Raw genomic sequence first — 22,263 nt, forward strand, 5'->3', positions numbered from 1 at the left:
CTAGGTATCATATCCTCTAGGTTCATGATCTATGTTGTTGCAAATGGCAAGTTTTCTTTTTTTATGGTTGAATAGTATTCCTTTATACACAGACATACATAGAACATTTTTATCCATTCATCTCTTGACGAACACTTGGGATGCTTCCATATCTTGGCTCTTGTCAGTAATGCTGCTGTGAACATTGGGGTGCACATACCTTTTCAAAGTGGTGTTTTTGTTTTCTTTGGATATATATCCAGGAATGCAATTGCTGGATCATATGGTAACTCTATATTCAGTTTTCTGAGGAACCTCCATACTGTTTTCCCCAGTGGCTGTACCAACAATACACATTCCTGCTAGCAGTATACAGGTGTTCCCTTTTCTTCACAGTCTTGCTCACATTGGTTGTTTGTGGTCTTTTTGATGATAGCCATTCTGACAGGTGTGAGGTAATATCTCATTGTGGTTTTTATTTACATTTCTTTGATGATTAGCAGTGTTGAGCATCTTTTCATGTGCCTGTCAATCTTTGGATTGACATGTCTATATGTCTTCTTAGGAAAATTGTCTATTCAGGATGTCTGCTCATTTTTTAATCTAGTTGTATGAGTGGTTTGTATATTTTGGATATTATTAAGAACTCCTTACTGGTCATATCATTCGTAAATATTTTCTCCCATTGAGTAGGTCTTTTTCTTTTAGCAGTGGTTTTCTTTGCTGTGCAGAAGCTTTAAGTTTAATTACGTCCCATTTGTTTATTTTTGTTTCTTTTGTCTTAGGAGACAAATTAAAAAAAAATGTTGCTTTGATTTAGGTCAAGGAGTGTTCTACTTATGGTTTACTCTAGGAGTTTTATGGTTTTCAGTCTCATATTTTGGTCTTTAATCAATTTTGTGTTTGTTTTTATTTATGGTGTAAGAAAATGTTCAAATTTCATTCCTTTATTTGTAGATACCAGTTTTCCCAGTATACTTATTGAAGAAACTGTATGTCTCCTTTGTCATAGATTAATTGACCATATGTGGTTTATTGTGGGCTCTCTGTTCTGTTGATAGGTGTGTCTGTTGCTCCCTGGCTCTCTTGTTTTTCGTTTGTTTGGAATACTGTTTTCCATTCTCTCTCAGTCTGTGTTTTTTGTTTGTTTGCTTTTAAATATTTATTTATTTAGTTTGTTAGTTTTGGCTGCACTGAGTCATAGTTGTGGCACACAGGCCTAGTTGCTCCGTGGCATGTTGGATCTTGGTTCCCTGACCAGGGATCAAAACCACCTCCCTTGGAGAAGGAAATGGCAACCCATTCCAGTGTTGTTGCCTGGAAAAGTCCATAGACAGAGGAGTCTGGTGGGCTGCAGTCCATGGTGTTACATGACTGAGCACGCATGCATGAGGAGGGTGGAGGGAGATGGGTTGGTAGCGATAAACTGGTAGAACTAAAAAAAAAACGCATCCCTTGTATTTCAAGGCGGATTCTTTTTTTTTTTTTTACATTTTATTTTATTTTTTATTGGGTTTTGTCATACATTGATATGAATCAGCCATAGAGGTACACGTATTCCCCATTCCGATCCCCCCTCCCACCTCCCTCTCCACCCGATTCCTCTGGGTAGGCGGATTCTTAACCACTGGACTACCAAGGAAGTCCCCCTGTGTGTGTCTTTAAATCTGAAGTGAGTCTCTTATAGGCAGTATAAATATGGTTTTTGTATCTGTTCAGCTGTGTCTTTTGATTGGAGCATTTAATCTATTTACATTTAAGTATTATTTAAAATAATAAAGTTGGCTTTATGTATGTATTTATTTTTAGTTAACTTTATTATTTGCTGAGTCTTCCTTGCTGTACTTGGGTTTTCTCTAGCTGCTGTGAGCAGGGACTACTCTCCAGTTGTAGTGCATGGGCTTCCCATTGTGTTGGCTTTTCTTGTTGAGGAGTGTGGACTCTAGGGCCCAGGGGCTTCAACAGTTGCAGTGCCTGGGCTCTAGGGCACAGGCTCAGTAGTGGTGGTGCATGGGTTTGTTCGGTCCACGGCATGTGGAGTTTTCCCGGACCAGGGATGGAACCTGTGTCCCCTACACTGGTAGGCATGTTCTTAATTACTGGACTCCCAGGGAAGTCCTAAAGTAATTACTGATAGTTATTGATATGTACTTATTGCCATCTTGCAAGTTTTTTGGGGACTGGTTTTCTGGGTTTTCTTGTTGTTTTTTTTTTCTCTCCCACTTTGATGACCAAATTTAGTGTTATGTTTAGATTCCTTTCTCTTTTTTCTTTTCTGTTGCAAATTTTTTGGTTTGTGATTATCATGAGGTTTATATGTAGTCATCTATATATATATATACATGATTGTTTCAAGTTGCTGATCTTTAATTTTAAATGCATTATATCAACCTTTATTTTTACTCCAGTCCCCCTACAATTACTGTTTCTGACGTAGTATTTTATATCTTTTTGTCTTTTTATCCGTTAATGAGGATATAGATGATTTTACTGCTTTTGTCTTATGAACTTCCTACTAGTTTTGTACTTGGTTGATTTGCTACCTTTACTATGTATTTGCCTTTACTAATGAACTTTTTATTTTCATAATTTTTTATTGAAAAATAGTTGATCTACAGTGTTGTGCTAATTTCTGCTGTACAGCAAAGTGACTCAGTTATAAGCATATATACATTCTTTTTTATATTCTTTTTCATTATGGTTTATCCCTAGAGATTGGATATAGTTCCCTCTACTGTATAGTATGACAGTGTTGTTTACCCATTCTCAATGTCATAGTTTGGGCTTCCCTGATAGCTCAGTTGTTAAAGAATCTGCCAGCAATTCAGGAGACCCTGATTCGATTCCTGGGCCAGGAAGATCCACTGGAGAAAGGATAGGCTACCCACTCCAGTATTCTTGGGCTTCCCTTGTGGCTCAGCTGGTAAAGAATCCACCTGCAATGCAGGAGACCTGGGGTTTCGGTCCCTGGGTTGGATAGATCCCCTCGAGAAGGGAACGGCCACCCACTCCAGTATTCTGGCCTGGAGAATTTCATGGACTGTATAGTCCATGGGATCACAAAGAGTTGGACACGACTGAGTTACTTTCACTTTCACTTTCAATGTAATAGTTTGCATCTACTAACCCCTAGCTCTCAGTTCATCCCTCTCCCTCCCCCATTTCCCCTTGGCAACCATGGGCCTGTATTCTATGTTTGAGTCTCTTCTTATTTTGTAGATAGGTTCATTTGTGCCATATTTTAGATTCCATGTCTAAGTGATATCATATGGTATCTATCTTTCTCTTTCTGACTTATTTCAGTTAGTATGACAATCTATAGTTGGATCCATGTCACTGGAAATGGCATTGTTTCATTTTTATGGCTCAGAATATTCCATTTTTTATATGTAACACATCTTCTATATCCATTCGTCTGTTGATGGACACCTAGATTGTTTCCATGTCTTGGCTGTTGGGAATAGTGCTGCTGTGAACATAGGGGTACATGTATCTTTTTGAGTTACAGTTTGTCTGGGTATATGCCTAGGAGTGGGGTTTCTGGATCATACGCTAATTTTGTTAATTTTGTTTGGTAAAGAATCACCATACCGTTTTTCACAGTGGCTGCACCAACTTACATTCCTACCAGTAGTGTCGGAGAGTCCCCTTTCTCCACACCCTTTCCAGTATTTGTTCTTTGTAGACTTTTTAATAATGGCCATGCTCACTGGTGTGGCGTGGTACCTCATTGTAGTTTTCATTTGTGTTTCTCTAATAATGAGTGATGTTGAGCATGTTTGCATGTGCGTACTGGCCATCTATATGTCTTCTTTGGAGAAATGTCAGTTAAGGTCTTCTGCTTTTTCTTCCGATTGGGTTGGTTCTTGTGTTGTTGAGTTATAGAAACTGTTTGTATGTTTTGGAGATGAAGCCCTTGTCCATTGCATCATTTGCAAGTATTTTTTCCCGTTCCATAGCTTGTCTTTTCATTTTTTTATTGTTTCTGTAAACTTGATTAGGTCCTATTTGTTTTTGTTTTTGTTTTTCATTTATTTTTATTAGTTGTAGGCTAATTACTTTACAATATTGTAGTGGTTTCTGCCATACATTGACATGAATCAGTCATGGATTTACATGTGTTCCCCATCCCGATCCCCCCTCCCACCTCCCTCCCTATCTATTTGGCTGTGCTGGGTCTTAGTTGCAGTGATCCTCAGTCTTCATTGCAGCATGCGGGATCTTTAGTTGTGGCATGCGACCACTTAATTGCTGCATGTGGAATCTAGTTCCTCGACCAGAGATCGAACCTGGGGCCCCTGCCTTGGGAACGTGGAGTCTTAGCCACTGAACCACTAGGGAAGTTCCCTATTTGTTTATTTTTTGTTTTTATTTCTATTGCCTTGGGAGATGGAAGTGACGGCTCATGCCCATACCAAAGCTTGTATAGGTGGTGCCCTGTTGCCTGAGAGCACATGCAGAGAAAGAAACTACTATGGCGATCCCTCCTCTTTCCTTGTGCACCCCACAGCAATGGTACCTTCCTCTGTGGTGGGCCCAGTCTTCTTCCAGTACTCCCTCAGTGTGGTGCACCACCCCCTAGCTCCGTCAGGCTATCTCCACGCAGCCAAGTGCAGTCCTCTGCCCAGTTCTGACCTCCAAAGCCCAAGCCTCAGCACCCAGACCCTGACTGCCCCAGGGAACAAGCATCTCAGGCTGGAAAGTGCTGGGTGTCCAGACCAACCATCTTTACAGATCTCACTCTGCTTTGCCCTCTACAGACTGGTTTTTGCACTGTACTCTGAGGCTCCGAAGCTCCCTCTCTGTCACAGATGATCGTCTTACCTCTGAGAGAACTTCCCAGTGTGTGGATACTTTTTTTTTTTCACAGCTCCCTCCTACAGGCTCCAGATTTCTCTTTTTTTTCTTTTGTCCTGTCTGGTTACATGGATATTTTCTTGCCCTGTCTGCATTGAGTAGATGTTCTGTGATAATAATTCCTCATGTAGGTGTATTTTTGATGTGTTTGTTGAAGAAGGTGAGATACATGTCCTTCCTACTCCTCTGCCATCTTGATCCTGTCTTGTCTTTCATATTTTTCATGTTTCTAGATGTGGTCTTTTCTTTTTCTCAGAAAAGACTCTTGAACATTTCTTGTAAAGCTGGTTTAGTAGTATTGAAGTCTTTCTAGTTTTCAATTCTCTGTAGAACTTTTGATTTCTCCATCAAACGTGGATAAGAGGCTTGCTGGTCAGAGTATTCTTGGTTGTTGTTTTTTCTCTTTCCTCACTTTAGAAAAGATCATGCCATTTTGTTTTGGCCTGCAGAGCTTCTCCAAAAAATCCTAGCTGATAGCTTTATTGAAGTTTCCATATACGTAACTTCTTTTTCCTTGCTACTTTTGCTTTTCCCTTGCTGCTTTTAATAGTCTGTCCTTGTCTTTAATTTTTGTGAGTTTAATTACATTGTATCTGGGTGTGACCTCTTTAGGTTTATCCAGTTGAATAGTCTTTGCTTCCTAGACCTGGATGTCTATTTCCTTTCCTGGGTTAGGGAAGTTTTCACTTACTATGTCTTCAAATATGTTCTGTTCCCCTTTGCCTCTGCCTTATCCTTCTGGGACGTTTGTAAGTTGAATGTTAGTATACTTGACAGTATCTTAGAGGTCCTTTTAAACTGTTGTCATGTCTTTTTTTTTCTTAACATTTGGTCAGCTCAGTGATTTCCACTATCCTCTCTTCAGCTCGCTGATCTATTCCTCTGTGTCATTTCGTCTACTGCTGATTCCTTTTAGCGTAATTTTCATTTCACTTACAATAGTCTTCATTTCTGTTTAGTTCTTTTTTATGTATTCTAACTCTGTTAAACTTCTCACTGTGTTCATTATTCTCTCAATTCTTTGATCAACTGTAGTTTATTGCCTTGAATTCTTTATTAGGTTTATTTCCACTTCATTTAGTTCTTCTTACTAGGTTTTATCTTGTTCCTTTGATTGGAGCATCTTACGCTGTTGACTCAGTGTTTCTAATTTGCCATTTTTATTTCTGTGTATCTGGTAGATTGGTTATATTTTCTAGCCTTGGAGAAGTGGCCTTTTGTAGGAGACATTGTACGTGGTTTAGCAGCACACTCCCCTCTGGTCATCAACTATATTCTCTGGGGAGAGCCCCCTGTGTGGGTTGTATGGGTCCTTCTCTTGTGGCAGGCTGGCTGTTGTTTTGTAGGTGTGTCTGGCCCCTGGTCTAGTTGGGCACCAGGCCCTGCTTTGTGCAGACATTGGGTGGGTGGGCTGGGTCAGGAGGCAACTGGCTGTAGAATGCCAGGTGTCCTTGGCCTAGTGCTGGCTCACTGGTGTAGGCAGACCCATGTTCAAGGGTGGGTAGTTATGGGGCTGGGGTTCCCTGCTTTTGTGTTGGCCTGCTGGTTATTAGAGTCAGTTCTCCACTCGACTGGCTGTGGGTTCCATGGTGTTCAAGGCTGATGCTGGCCTGCTGGTGAGTGGGGCTGGATCCCAGGGTGTCTGTCTGATGGACTCAAGGTGTCTCAGAGCTGGTGTGGGCCTGGTGGTGGGTGGGGATGGGACTTGGTGGGTCTTGTGGGTACTGCTGCTCTGCTGGTAGGTTGGTAGGTAGGGGCTGGTCCCCACCTGGCTAGTTGCTTGGCCTGAGACATGTACTGGTGCCTATAGACTGGTGGAAGGGACAGAGTGGGATCCTGAGGCTTATAAGCTAGATGGAGGATTCCAAAATGGCGCATGCCAGCCCCAGTGTGTATATAATAGAAGCAGCTTCCCAAAATGGGGGCCACCAGTTTCCCCTGGGAGAGTCTCTGAGGTCAGTGGGTGTGACTGACTCAGGCTCCTTCCCAATTTCTGTTTCTGTCATGGGTTTTTGGAGCTTGTGAGATTTAATGTGTGAATTTAAGAGAGTGGAGTCTCTCGTTTCCACTGCCCTTGGTTCTTCTGAAGGTGAGAACCATCAAAGCCAAATATTTTGGGGGAGCTTGTCTTCCCACTGAAGGACACCAGAGCTGGGGAGCCTCATATGGGGCTCATATCCCTTGCTATCTGGGGAGAACCTCTGCGATTAGAATGATCCTCCTGTTTGTGGATTGCCCACCTAGGGTTTTGGGTCTTGAGTGTACCGCGACTATCTCTTCTACTCATCTGTGTGGTTCCTTCTTTATATCTTTAGTTGTAGATCTTTTCTGATAGATTGCTGACTCTCTCATCAATAGTTGCTCTGTAAATAGTTGTGATTTTGGTTTGCCCATGACAGGAGGTGAGCTCAGAGTCTTCCACCTCTGCCATATTGTTTTACGTCCTTTCCCCATGTGCTTTGTAACTTGCTCCCTCTCTCTGTGTACATGTGTGTGCATGCATGATGTATATATGCAGATATATACATATGTTGATTTTTTCTTTTCACAGAGCATTTGAAAGTAAGGTGTTTATGTCATGCGCTTTACTCCTAATTGCCTAGTTCCTAAAAATAGGGATACTCTTGTATATAACCACAGCACAATTATCAAGTCAGTAAATCTTTTCAGTTCAGTTCAGTCGCTCAGTCATGTCTGACTCTTTGCGAGCCCATGAACTGCAGCACGCCAGGCGTCCCTGTCCATCACCAACTCCCAGAGTTTACTCGAACTCATGTTCATTGAGTCGGTGATGCCACCCAACCATCTCATCCTCTGTCGTCCCCTTCTCCTCTCACCTTCAATCTTTCCCAGAATCAGGGTCTTTTCAAATAAGTCAGCTTTTCGCATCAGGTGGCCAAAGTATTGGAGTTTCAGCTTCAACATCATTCCAATGAACATTTGGGACGAATTTCCTTTAGGATGGACTGGTTGGATCTCCTTGCAGTCCAAGGGACTCTCAAGAGTCTTCTCCAACACCACAATTCAAAAGCATCAATTCTTCGGCACTCAGCTTTCTTTATAGTCCAACTCTCACATCCATACATTACTACTGGAAAAACCATAGCCTTCACTAGATGGACCTTTGTTGGCAAAGTAATGTCTCTGCTTTTTAGTATGCTATCTATGTTGATCATAACTTTTCTTCCAAGGAGTAAGCATCTTTTTATTTCATGGCTGCAGTCGCCATCTGCAGTGATTTTGGAGCCCCCCAAAATCAAGTCTGCCACTGTTTCCACTGTTTCTCCATCTATTTGCCATGAAGTGATGGGACCGGATGCCATGATCTTAGTTTTCTGAATGTTGAGCTTTAAGCCAACTTTTTCACTTTCCCCTTTCACTTTCATCAAGAGGCTCGTTAGTTCTTCACTTTCTGCCATAAGGGTGGTGTCATCCGCATATCTGAGGTTATCAATATTTCTCCTGGCAATCTTGATTCCAGCTTGTGCTTCATCCAGCCCAACATTTCTCATGATGTACTCTGCATATAAATTAAATAAGCATGGTGACAATATACAACCTTAACATTGGTAGAATACTTTTCTTGATGTATTGTCCACATTTCAGTTTTGTCCACTAATCCATTTATTTCTTTTATAATTTTTTCTCCATTTACTATAGGATGCAGTCTGTGATCTGATATTACATTTAGTTGTCATGCTTCTACTATTGTCTTTAATCTTTGATTTTTCTAGCCTTTGTCTCTTAGGACATTGGCACTTTTTTAACATGACATTCTCACCTTTCCACTCCCTGGGTTTTATTTTTAATAGAATGTTTCTCATTTTGGATTTGTCTGTTTTCCATGAATAGTTTTAGATGGCATATTCCTAGCTGGAATATTATAAAGTGATACATTCTTCTAGGGGTATCATATCTGGTGGTGTACACTGTCCATCTGTCCCTCATTGGTGATGTTAATTTTGATTACCCGAGATGACGATCAGTTTCTCCATTGTATAGGTAAATGTCCCCCTTGCAGCTAGCTAATAAGCAGTTCTCTAGGGAGACACTTTAAGACCATTAATATAGCCTAACTTCATCCAAATTTCCCCTTAGGTGCAGCATCCATTGGTGATTTCTTGAAGTAGTCTGTACTGTGATGGCTGCAAAATGATGATTTCTCCAGCTCCAGCGCTTCCTGCACATATTTACCAGTTGGATTCCACTGTAAGCAAAAGCCCCCACTTCTCCTTTCCTTTGTGCATGTGTGTATTTAACTGTTTATTATTGGGCTATATAACTCTTTATGTATTAGGACTCATGGGTTCCTCTTTCATACAGGTCTGTAATTCATTATTTTCCATTATTGGTGCTCAAATTGTCACAGAGTTGGCCAGTGGGAACCTTTTCAGGCTGACTCTCAGGTCCTTATAGCCAGCTCCAATCATCATTTGAGTACTTCCCCTCTCTCTGGAATAACACATTCTAGGTGGAGCTACACTTCCATATGCAAGGACTTTATATATGTGTAGCTTAAGTACACTGTGTTTGGCTCTCCTATGAGGATTAGCACAGCCTGCTGTGGCAGTATAGTGGAGAATCCTTTAGCCCAGTATAGGAGGAGGAGAGTTAATGCAGTAGGACTAAGTTGGGGGAGGGTGGTTGTCAATGGAAGCCTCCTTAGAGGAGGAAGAGCCATCAATACCAACTTTTGCAGCACCAATATGGCTTGGAGAAGCATTGAAGAGGGAAGAAAAGAGAAAAGCATCTCATTGAAAAAAAAAAAAGAAAAGCATCTCAGGCAGATTATCATGGGCTAATGCCCTGAGAGGAGGCAGTGTGGGGCAGCCATGCACAGGATCACACATAGCTCCTCTGGTTGAGAGTAGAAAACAGATATTCTGGCTATGATGTGGGGGAAGGCAAGACCTGAGACAGGAAGAACAGCAGGAAGTTGCTGGTGTAATGTTGATGAGAACAGTATTCAGACATGCCCTAAATAATAGTAACTGATGCTTCCTGACTTATTACTGTTTGGTATTTAAATTTTGCTACAACCCTCCAACTATTTCCAATTTAAATATGAAGCTTTAAAGGCATAAAGCTGGAGTCTCTTTCCTAGATACTACTAAATGGCAGAACCAGGGTATATATCATCACCCATTTGATTTACTATTTCTGTTTAGTTGGTTGTGCAAGAATGGGAAGTCAAGGAGCACACTCTGGTTTCTAGTTATGTTAACTGAATAGTAGTAGTATTTATAGAACACTGTTTGGGGAAGGATTGTGGTCAAGAGTTCCGTTTTGTACATACTGACTAATATCTTTGCAAATATCCAGGTGGTGCTGTGTGTAGGCAGTAAACTCTCTGTCTAGAGTCCTAGAGGCAGCTCACATGGTACTTAAGACAGCAATTTGGTAACCATCACCTTTAAATGTTTTTGAAACATTAGTAGTGAGTGCCATTACTGGGCACAAAGATGTAGAATAAGAAGAGGGCAAAATCCAGGTGAGCATTAATGTGACAAGAAAGATGGGTGGAAAACAGGCTATTGTGATGTTATAGACTGAGAAAAAAAAAGGTTTGATCAGTAGTGTCAGATGCTGCAGAGGTTAGGGAGTATAGACTCCAGAAGATATATTGTCTGGATTTAGCAGTGGAAAGATGATGAAGAGACAATTTCACTGATCAGTGATTTGAGCCAGATTAGAGCAGATTTACTGCAGGGAGCAGAATTCCATAGGGAGGCCAGAAAGCCTAAATCTGTGCATGTATGTGTTATCTGTATCTGTATTATTTTCCCATATTTGTATTTTTTTTAGGTTCACTAAGTAGCCTCCATGTTAATGTTGAACATCATTAAAGTGGTCCTAATAGCTATTTTTACCTATGGTTAGGCAGAGTCTTACACATAGGGTTTTGTTGCCACCTCATAGATACAAAGAGTGTAGATTACTCTTGAAAGTCTTGGCTTAGAAGGAAGAAAAGAGAGAGCTTGATGCCCAGTAAAAGTCAACAGATTGCATGCAAAATGAAGGTCACTGCTTATAATTAAAGTCAAATTAGAGTTTGCGTGGTATTTTTTTTCTCCTTTTTTCTTAAATTTATTTATTTTTAATCAAAGGATAATTCATGGTATTTATTTTTAATTATATACTTATTATAAATCAGCAAAAGTAATTCAGTATTTCCCTTTAGCATTTTAAAGTTGTAAAATATTCTCTGTAGTTTCTATAGTACCCCAGGCAATGGTATTATTTAAAGTTCAGGGGGGACCTGTGCACAAGAGACAGATTTGATGTGAGATGACCCTCCCTTGTGTGTGTTGTTCAGCCTTGTATGTTAGATAGTCATGATTTCCATGCATCTTAGGAAGATGCTTCTCAGTCCTAGAAATATTTGACCCTATCATGATTGATCACAGCAGAAATACTATGAGATTGTGTGGTATACACTGAACAGTTTTCCCCTTATAAAAATGGAAAACAGAGACTAAAAAAGGGATCAGTTAATGATATTTGATGGTGCCACTTGATTTATGATTTCATTATTAAGTTCACCAGTTGCCTTTATTACATGGGTGCCTAACTTGTACCAGTGAGATTGGGGGTCACTTGCCTCTATTCAAAGTGTGCCCTCAAATCCTGGCATCTTAGCACCTGGGCCAGTCGCACCATAAGTAGGTGAGAACATAGCCAGGCACGTCAGGCTACTGACGGGCCACCAGCATTGTCTTTGAAAACAAAGGATTCTACATGTCCATGTTTGTTTGTTCAGTAGTTTCATTTAGATATTGACTTGCCTTTACTCAAACTGAAAATTCAAACCTTTTGACTTCAAAGTACAGGAAGAATGTAAGACAAACAGGACGTGTTTGATTTGTGGTGTTATTATCAATTCCTGTTGTATTACTTCAGACACTGAAAATGATGAACCCCCTTTAGTGGAGTGACTGATGTGATAGGCCTTAGGAAAACATGAGTGATAGTATGTAAGTAGGACTTGTCAAGACTGAGAAAAATACGGTCACCAAACAGTAATACTCTATATTTTTTAATATAGCTGCTGCTTTTTTCAGTTTTTAACTATTAAAACGGAACTGAAGCTTTAGGACTTTTTTTGTTGTTTTTGTTTTGAAACCAGTGATTAGCTATATATTACATCAGAAAAATCTTTGGCTAAGTAGAATTTGTCAATGTCTCAACTGTAGAATTTGGTATACTTAGAATATGTAGATCTCTCTATTTTATGGTATTGATGGTTTCTTTTGGAATAAAGTGAAATACATGAATAAATTTAACCATACTTTAATTTTTTTTAATAGAAAATGACTGCAGTATTGGAAGACCATTACTATTGGAAGGCCGGTTAGCATCCATTTCCTAAGAGAAACTTGACCTCCATTTGCTCTGGCATGGCGCAAAGCAGTCCTCAGCTTGATATGCAGGTTCTCCATGACCTCCGACAACGTTTCCCTGAGATTCCAGAGGGTGTGGTGTCTCAGTGCATGTTACAGGTAGATTACCCACCAATAATAGTGATATTACATGACAGTTTTCCTTATTAGAGCTGGCTTTGTATCGTAGTGAGAAGAACTCAGTTTTCTTGTTTAAGTTGGAGAGACATCTAGAGGATTTCTCAATCATGGCACAGTCAAGATTGTGGGCTGATACAGTGTTTGTTGTTGGGATCTGCCTGGTGCATTGTAGGATGTTTAGGACCTGCTAAATGCCATTAGTATCCCTGCACTTGTGACAACCAAAAATGTTTACATGGCAGCGAAAATCTCCTATGTTCCACGGGAGGCAAAGTCTTCCCCACTGACAACCAGTGATGTAGAGAAAAGAACAAAGGCATGTAGCAAAAAGAAGAGAAGTTTTCATGCATTTCACTTCTTACATTTTGGGCTTTGTGCTATCAGGCCCCAAGTCCTTAGAACTGAATTTTGAGTTGTGAGATTATCATTATAACTTCATAGACCATATACCTTTTTAAGCCTATTTTTTTAAGTTTTTAGAGAATTCTTGCCCCCCACCAGTTTTTTTCCTGTTTTTCTAGTTGATAAATGCTCACTAATATCCAATTTTAAGTATAAGACTTCTTTCTTTAATCATGTTAGTTTTGTCTTATTGTCTTCTATTGAAATAAATCTTTCATCTCTAATAGAATGTGTCTTCCCATTGAAAGGGCAGCAGAGAAATAGGCCTAACACTCCACCTATTGAGTTTTGCATCATCCTTCACAGAATCTCAGTGTGTTTGGGGTTATAGCATTTCCCTAGCTGGTTGAGCTTTGAGAGCAGCATTTCTGTCCTCCCCACTGAATTTCCTTACACGACCAGTTCAAACTCCACCTTACTGTATACAATCTGCAAGCTCTCCCGTGCAGTGTGAGTTGCCCGGGATATAATATAAACCTAGATGTAGCTGAGGTTATTTGAGGCTAGAGACTCCCAGATCAGTGGTGGTAACAGAGGTGCTTTCTTTGTTTGCAAGCCCTTCTACTAGGTCTTGTTTTTGTGTTAGAGCTTGTCTTTATTTTTTCTCACATACAATTCCAGTGTGAATTTCCACTCTTTAGCCCCATTTTGGTTTCTGGAGTGAAATCCTTGTGGTGTAAACCACTTCCTAGCAGTCAGTTTCATAACTAACCTAGGGCCCCACCTAGGTCTGACCTTGTTTTTTGAATATAATTTAATTTAGCCCTTTATTATCTGTAGTCTATTCATGGCTTGTTTTCATTTTACTAAGTTAAAAGAATGGAACTTTAAACTCAACTCAGTGAAGATGTGTTGATAACTTACATTGAAGATGTGTTGATAACTTACATTGTCGTCAGTTTTTTAGTCTTTTCTTCATTTGGGATTACTGTTGTTTATCACTATGGAGACTTATCACCTACTCCCTCTGGAAAATTTCTGTTTGTGGGTAATATATATAAGACACAGTAGTTTACCTTTGTTTTCCCTTTAATTGTAGTATAGTTGATTTACAATGTTGTGTTAGTTTCAAGTGTGCAGAAAAATGATACAGCTTATATATATATAAACACACATATATAAAGCCTTCCTCAGTGATCAGTGCAAAAAATAGAGAAAAACAATAGAATGGGAAAGACTAGAGATGTCTTCAAGAAAATTAGTAATACCAAGGGAACATTTCTTGCAAAGATGGGTACAATAAAAGACAGAAATGGTATGGACCTAAGAGAAGCAGAAGATATTAAGAAGAGGTGGCAAGAATACACAGAAGAACTGTACAAGAAAGATCTTCATGACCCAGATAACCATGATGGTGTTGGTGTGATCACTCACCTAGAGCCAGGCATCCAGGAATGCGAAGTCAGGTGGGCCTAAGGAAGCATCACTACGAACAAAGCTAGTGGAGGCAATGGTATTCCGGTTAAGCTATTTCAAATCCTAAAAGGTGATGCTGTGAAACTGCTGCACTCAATATGCCAGCAAATTTGGAAAACTCAGCAGTGGCCACAGGACTGGAAAAGGTCAGCTTTCATTCCAGTGCCAAAGAATGTTCAAACTACTGCACTCATCTCACACGCCAGCAAAGTAATGCTCAAAATTCTCCAAGGCTAGCTTCAGTACATGAACCATGAACTTCCAGATGTTCAAGCTGGATTTAGAAAAGGCAGAGGAACCAGAGATCAAATTGCCAATATCTGTTGGATCATTAAAAAAGCACAAGAGTTCCAGAAAAACATCTACTTGTGCTTTATTGACCATGCCAAAGCATTTGACCGTGTGGATCACAACAAACTGTGGAAAATTCTTCAAGAGATGGGAATACCAGACCACCTGACCTGCCTCCTGAGAAATCTGTGTGCAGGTCAAGAAGCAGCAGTTAGAACTGGACATGGAACAACAGACTGGTTCCAAATCGGGAAAGGAGTATGTCAAGGCTATATATTGTCACCCTGCTTATTTAACTTATATGCAGAATACATTATGCGAAATGCCGGGCTGGATGAAGTAGAAGCAATATCAATAACTTCAGATATGCAGATGACACCACCCTTATGACAGAAAGCGAAGAGGAATTAAAGAGCCTCTTGGGGAGAGTGAAATAGTTGGCTTAAAGCTCAACATTCAGAAAACGAAGATCATGGCATCCAGTCCCATCATTTCATGGCAAATAGATGAGGAAACAATGGATACAATGACAGACTATTTTTTTGGACTCCAAAATCCCTGCAGGTGGTGACTGCAGTCATGAAATTAAAAGATGCTTGCCCCTTGGAAGAAAAGCTATGATCAATGTAGACAGCATAGTAAGAAGCAGAGACAATACTTTGCTGACAAAGGTCTGTCTAGTCAAAGCTATGGTTTTTCCAGTAGTCATGTATGGATGTGAGAATTAGACTATAAAGAAAGCTGAGTGCCGAAGAATTGATGGTTTTGAACTGTGGTGTTGGAGAAGACTCTTGAGAGTCCCTTGGACTGCAAGGAGATCAAACCATTTAATTCTAAAGAAAATAAGTCCTGAATATTCACTGGAAGGACTGATGCTGAAGCTGAAGCTGAAGCTCCAATACTTTGGCCACCTGTTGTGAAGAACTGACTCATTGGAAAAGACCCTGATTCTGGGAAAGAGTGAAGGTGGGAGGAGAATGGGATGACAGAGGATGGGATGGTTGGATGGCATCACTGACTCAATGGACATGAGTTTGAGCAAGCTTCAGGAGTTGTTGATGCACAGGGACGCCTGGCATGCTGTAGTCCATGGGGTTGTAAAGAGTCGGACACGACTGAGCGACTGAATTGATACATATATATCCCTTGTTTTTCAGATTCTTTTCCATTATAAGTTATTAAAGATGTTGAATATAAGATCGTTCCCTGTGCTATACAGTAGGTCCTTGTTTATCTGTTTTATCCCAAACTCTAAACATACTCCTTCCCTCCCTCCCTCTTTCTCCAGTAGTTTGAATTTAATAAACAAGCTTTAAAGCATCCCTCTAGGCTGTCATCCCCCAATGGAGGATCAGTTTTGTGGGATATGATGCCTTATTGCCTCAGTCCTTTCAGGAGTGTTCATGTATGTTTTCTTAAAAGTTCTGACCTCTTTGACTGGCTAAACAGATTATCATTTTTTATTCATATTTACTGTTTGGTAAATTTTTTATTCTTTTTAAAACATTTAGCAGGTCTGATACAATGTTTGAATCTGTTGTGGTGTTATTATTAAAATATTTCCATAAAGAAAACACTTAACCATCTTTTATTTATGGTTTTAAATTTTTCCTCCTAAGAAAATATACTCAGCCTGTCACTTATAGACATGTGTATGAATAGGCTGACAACTTCCAACTTTGTATCATTAGAATTTGGTTCTTTTTTGTGGAAACTAAATCAGTGTAGAAAACATGAAATTTTAGGGTAATTGATTTAAAAAAAAGTGAAATAGTAAAGTGGCTGTAACTGCTTTAGATTTCAAATAAAACTCTAGATTTTGTTCTCCTTTTAATCCATAGATTTATACAAACCTTGAAGGAGCTATTTTCTCTCTTCTTTTTTTTCTTCCCGTCCCTTCACCTGTCAGTGACGTGTCTAGTCAGCAGCCAGTTTGAATCTTTTGGCTCCAAATTCACTGACTATCTAACAATATCTATTATCTATCTTAATATCTGTGTCCTCTCCGCCCTTGATCAGCATGATTTAAAGCAGGATAAGAAAAAGCCCAAACGTAATTCTTTTCTTTTTCAATGCCAACAATTCCTTTTTTCCCTGGCTCAGGTAATATTGTAAAAAGTATTTGAATTTTAGTATCAAAAGGTTTATAGAAGGAAAAGGAGAAAAGTTATTGTGGCGTTTTGATAAAGCCAATTTGTTGTATTTCTGGGAATTCATCTTACACAGGTTTGCTTGACTGAATTTTCTTTCACTCCCTAAAGTTTCAGTATAGCAGTGTACTTTTAGCATCATACACTAGCCCCTGAAATTACTGTATGACAATGGAAAGAGCACTGGGTGTCCGGAAACGAAGAATCTAGAACTGGCTCTCCAGCTAACTAGTTAAGTACTTGTCAAGTCTTGGAACTTTCCAGGCATGTCTTTTCTCATCTGGGAATGAGTTGAGTTGGAATCAGTAAACCCTACGAGTTCTCCCTCTAAAATTAAAGCATTTTATGTCATGCTGTTTATTTAGCTGTATTCGGTTCTCAGCAGAAGTGAAGTGTTTGCTTTTATTGCTTTCAATAAAATGTACTTCTCCCTAAAGTACAGTAATACGTGTATATGTGCATATTTGTATATATATTTATGAAGTACAGAGATGGTCATGATAATTGAGAAACTTTAACAGATTACTTCAAAGGCCATGAATAAATGTGTTTTAGACTAATACAATAGTTCTGAATTCTGTTGTTTAATGGAATACTGCTTTATCGCTGTTGATTGGAACATCTAAAATGGCAGTTTGTTATTTGCCATCTTTGTGTGTGTATGTAATTCTAAAAATTGAAATTTTGAAAGTTTACCAAGCTACTTTTGAGCAAGTAAAAATGTTTGAGACTGTGGGAATGTGAATGAATTTCATTAAGGCAGTCAAGACTGGGTGGGTTTTGTGTTAAATTACTATAAGTTTGGCATACTCCTGGAAACATAATTCAAAGAGTGGATTTGTTATTTTTTGTTTTTGTTTTTTTTTAAGTGATTTCTTCTGTTAACTTAATCTTTCATAATGAAACAGTTGAAGTGATATAGGGATAACTGTGGTGAAATAATAAAAAGTATAGACTGCTTGAGAATTTTTATTGTTTTGAATCTTTAGGAGTTGTATTGTTATTTTTTCACTTTGGGGTTTGTTTGCCTTTTGAAAACTAATGCATGGTTATTTTCCTGTGTATTAGTGTAAATATTAATAATGGATATGACTTATACTTGTAGATTACAGCAAGTGTGGTGAATCCAAGATTAGCCCAACATTGTAATTTGTTGAGATGCAACAAATGTAAGATGAGTCCTGGATTTGGAGTCAGAAAAGTTGGGGTTGAGTCACAAGGTTCATTAGTAGGTACTGTACATTTCTGTAGCAGTAGCAGTAGCGGTAGTACTCGTTATGTGAGCTAAATGTCTGTAAAATAATATGAATGGTTTGGGATCTGCCTTTCAGGATCGATGACCGTGAAACTTTGTGTGTGTAAAAATATTATTGTCTACTTATCTTCTGACAATTGTGTTTACATAAATCTGTGGCAAAGCTTCAGTTCCACTATTAGGATCTGTTAATGTTGCCAATGTTCTGTGTACCATTTTTTTCCCCTAGAATAACAACAATCTGGAAGCCTGTTGCCGAGCCCTTTCCCAGGAGAGTAGCAAATACTTATATATGGAATACCATAGTCCAGATGACAACAGGATGAATAGAAACCGTCTTTTGCATATTAACCTGGGTATTCATTCTCCTAGTAGCTACCACCCAGGAGATGGTGTGCAACTTAATGGCGGTCGAACGCTGGTACATAGCTCAAGTGATGGACATATTGATCCACAGCATGCAGCAGGTAAACAGCTGATATGTTTAGTTCAGGAACCACACTCAGCTCCAGCTGTTGTCGCTGCTACTCCCAACTACAATCCTTTTTTTATGAATGAACAGAACAGAAGTGCAGCTACTCCTCCTTCACAGCCACCTCAACAGCCATCTTCCATGCAAACAGGAATGACTCCATCTGCTATGCAAGGGCCTTCACCACCACCGCCGCCACCTCCTTCCTACATGCACATACCTCGGTATAGTACCAATCCAATTACTGTTACAGTATCCCAAAACCTCCCTTCTGGACAGACTGTACCAAGAGCTTTACAAATTCTTCCACAAATTCCGAGCAATCTGTATGGGTCTCCTGGTTCTATTTATATTAGACAGACATCTCAGAGTTCATCAGGAAGACAGACTCCTCAGAATACGCCGTGGCAGTCCTCACCACAGGGCCCAGTGCCTCATTATAGCCAGCGTCCTTTACCTGTGTATCCACATCAACAAAACTATCCACCTTCTCAGTATTCTCCCAAACAACAGCAGATCCCTCAACCTGCTTACCATTCACCACCTCCTTCTCAGTGTCCTTCACCCTTCAGCTCTCCTCAGCATCAAGTACAACCGTCTCCATTGGGCCACCCCAGTTCTCATGTCTTTATGCCACCTAGTCCTTCAACGACGCCACCCCATCCATATCAACAAGGACCTCCTAGCTATCAGAAACAGGGAAGCCATTCGGTAGCCTATCTCCCATATACAACATCTAGCTTACCCAAAGGATCCATGAAGAAGATAGAAATAACAGTAGAACCCTCTCAGAGATCTGGAACAGCCATGAATAGGAGTCCTTCACCTATCAGTAACCAGCCATCTCCACGGAATCAGCACTCATTGTACACAGCCACCACACCACCGTCAAGTTCTCCTTCCAGAGGGATATCCAGTCAACCGAAACCTCCGTTTACTGTCAATCCTGTGTATATTACATATACACAGCCCACTGGACCTTCTTGTGTTCCATCACCATCTCCTCGGATGATACCAAACCCAACGACCGTTTTTAAAATCACTGTAGGCCGAGCCACGACTGAAAATCTGTTAAATTTAGTGGACCAAGAAGAACGTTCTGCAGCCCCAGAACCTATTCAGCCCATTTCAGTGATACCAGGCTCTGGGGGAGAAAAGGGAAGCCATAAATATCAGAGAAGTTCCAGTTCTGGATCTGATGACTATGCCTATACACAAGGTAATTTCAGCCCTTTTATATGACATGTCTATGTGGGGTGATGGCAATCTCCTACTCAAAAGTAAATAATTTATATTAGGTGTTTAATTAATGTACTATGTATTAAATATTCAGCAGTAGCATTGCTATTAAGAATAGGGTTAGCACTTCAGAATCATCTACAGATTTTACTTTAAAATAGAAAAATGCAGTCATGATTAGAGTGCCCTCAAAGACTGTGTGTTAAGAAGTGCATTCATTGGGAGAAAATCGTAGGCCGGTGAAATCAATATGGTCCAAAACGCCAACTACAGAGTGGGAAAAAGTGACTCATAGAGGGTGGCCTAAAGTTTATCACAGGGAAACATTTGAGTATTTTTTAAGCGGATGCAATGAAGAGGGTGAGGAAGTTTTAAGTATTGTGTATTTATGGGAAGTAGGGTTGGTGATGAAGAACATTATTGGAGTAGTTCACAGTGGACCTAACTCAGTATAAAGAGAAGAAAGTATCTTAAAAGTTTGTTAAAAAGGTAGGGGAGAATTTCCTATTCTTTCAGTATATGTGAAACAACACCCAGGGATCGTTAAAGAGAATCTTAGGGAAACTAAGGACACTAGAAGAGGAGGAATGTATAGATGATATTATTTTGGCAGAAAGAACCGGATCCGAATTAAAGCACATAGGAAGGCCAAATCACATTAGCAAGACTTTAGAATAAATGTCAACTGAAGTTGAATGACAGAGGTCTTTATGGGTATTTCATACATTAGCCATGCATGTACAGATGTCCCTGTGACTTGTTCAGTGTTATTTTCTGCAATGACTTTGTCTGTAATGCTATAGCCTTGCTGTTACATCAGCGAGCAAGGATGGAGAGGTTAGCAAAGCAATTGAAACTTGAGAAAGAGGAGCTAGAGCGCTTGAAGGCAGAAGTTAATGGTATGGAGCATGACCTGATGCAGAGGCGGCTCAGAAGGGTCAGCTGCACCACGGCGATCCCAACGGTAAGTAGGATCTACTAGGATGTATTGGGCGGGGGCAGGGCGGGCATGTTGCCTGTCTGGGCTTTTTCTTCTGATGTTCTCTTCCCGGTAGAGTTTTGTTCTGTCAGCAGCACATGAAGGATGTTTGCCTTTTGTTCTCAACCAAATAAATGGATAGTTTCTTTTGTTCTCTTGGGGGAATTCTGCAGTTTCATGAGTATTTTTAAAGATAATTAATGTATGGCAGCTCAGTCACTGTAGATTGCTTTCTTTTAGAGTAGAAATGAGAAGTAAAACTTGACCAAATGCTTTATAAGTGTTCACAGGTATTCATTTATGCGTTTGTGTATTATGTACATATATATTTAAGACAGTTATTTTTCTCAGTACATTCATGTACATGAGTTAGAGCAAGATCAGTATGCATCTTTGGAAAGTTTGACTCTAGATCATTATCAAGCAGAGTAATTTTGAAGTGTAGATAATTGTAGAAACTAAGATAACAGTATGAACAGGAGTTGTAACAGGGGTTATAGGAGTACTATCATGCATAGATTTGGGCCACATACTGTTAACAAATTGGTAGCTATGTTAGTTCAACAGTTCTTAAAAACCTCGGATCCCAAATATCATTTGACTCTTCAACATTGATTTAGCAAGCAATTTTTACAGCTTATGAGTGTGGTCCAAAGCAAGGAGTTTAGTGCATACCTGCTAGAGGGAAGAATCGAGTCATCCCTCAAGAAATAACTTGAATACTGTATATGGTAAGTGATCTGTGAGGTCATGCGAGAAGTCACTTCAACTAGTTGATCTGCATCCTCCATGTACTTTACTCTCACTAGGCATCCTCTGAAGCTCTCTGTGTAGAACTCTTGTGTGTTCTTGAGGAATCACCTTGCTGTATTATTTTACCTGCAGGCATTCTTAACCTCTTTTGACCAAGGTTAAGTTCAGAGACAAAGGAGGGAAAGAGAAGCTAAGGGTTTGGGAGCTGCTAGCTGGTATAGTGGTTAGGACTTTGCCGCCGAAGGCAAGGGATATGGGTTTGATTCCTGGTTAGGGAAGTAAGACACGAGCTCTAATGGGAGACGACAGGAGACTTAGGGACTGCCAAGGTGATGCCGTATCCTTCTCTAGCATCACTGGAGACCTACGGATTGCAAACCTCATGCAGTATCCTTCTTTAGCATCCTCTCAGGAGACTTGGGGACTGCCAACCTGATGCCATATTCTTTTTAGCATCACAGGATACTTAGGGATTACAAACCTCATGCAGTATTCCTTCTCTAGCATCATCTCAGGAGACAGGAGATGCCTAAGGGATGGCAAACCTCATGCACTGTCCTCTCCCATCGTCTCTGGAGACTTAGGGACTGCCAACCTGATGTATCCTTCTGTAGCACTGTCTCAGGAGACAGGAGACTTAGGCATTACAAACCTTATACAGTATCCTTCTCTAGCATCATCTCAGGAGACAGGAGACTGAGACGACTTAGGGATGGCAAACCTCTTGCACTATCCTCTCCCATCGTCTCAGGAGACAGCAGACTTATAGACTGCCAACCTGATGCCGTATCCTTTTCTAGCATCACAGGAGACTTAGGGATTGCAAACCGCATGCAGTGTCCTTCTCCTGCATCATCTCAGGAGACTTAGGGATGGCAAGCCTGATACAGTATCCTTCTCTAGCATCATCACAGGAGACTTGGGGACTGCGAACCTGTTGCAGTATCCTT

General features: G+C 40.1%; 1 protein-coding gene across 4 annotated transcripts in view; it reads left to right on the forward strand.

The window, feature by feature from the left end:
- The window catches only part of TAB3 (TGF-beta activated kinase 1 (MAP3K7) binding protein 3), a 90,702-nt gene that overhangs the window by 40,748 nt on the left and 27,691 nt on the right, over positions 1-22,263 (forward strand). For all 4 annotated transcript variants that reach the window (XM_043458098.1, XM_043458099.1, XM_043458096.1 and 1 more), the window contains 4 exons: positions 8,935-9,045; positions 12,144-12,335; positions 18,100-19,561; positions 20,385-20,545. In XM_043458098.1, the coding sequence (XP_043314033.1) occupies positions 12,234-12,335; positions 18,100-19,561; positions 20,385-20,545 (1,725 nt within the window). In that variant the 5' untranslated portion in view covers positions 8,935-9,045; positions 12,144-12,233. The remainder of the gene's footprint in view (positions 1-8,934; positions 9,046-12,143; positions 12,336-18,099; positions 19,562-20,384; positions 20,546-22,263) is intronic.

The sequence above is a fragment of the Cervus canadensis genome, chromosome X, assembly GCF_019320065.1.
Source record: "Cervus canadensis isolate Bull #8, Minnesota chromosome X, ASM1932006v1, whole genome shotgun sequence".
NCBI classification, from domain to species: domain Eukaryota; kingdom Metazoa; phylum Chordata; class Mammalia; order Artiodactyla; family Cervidae; genus Cervus; species Cervus canadensis.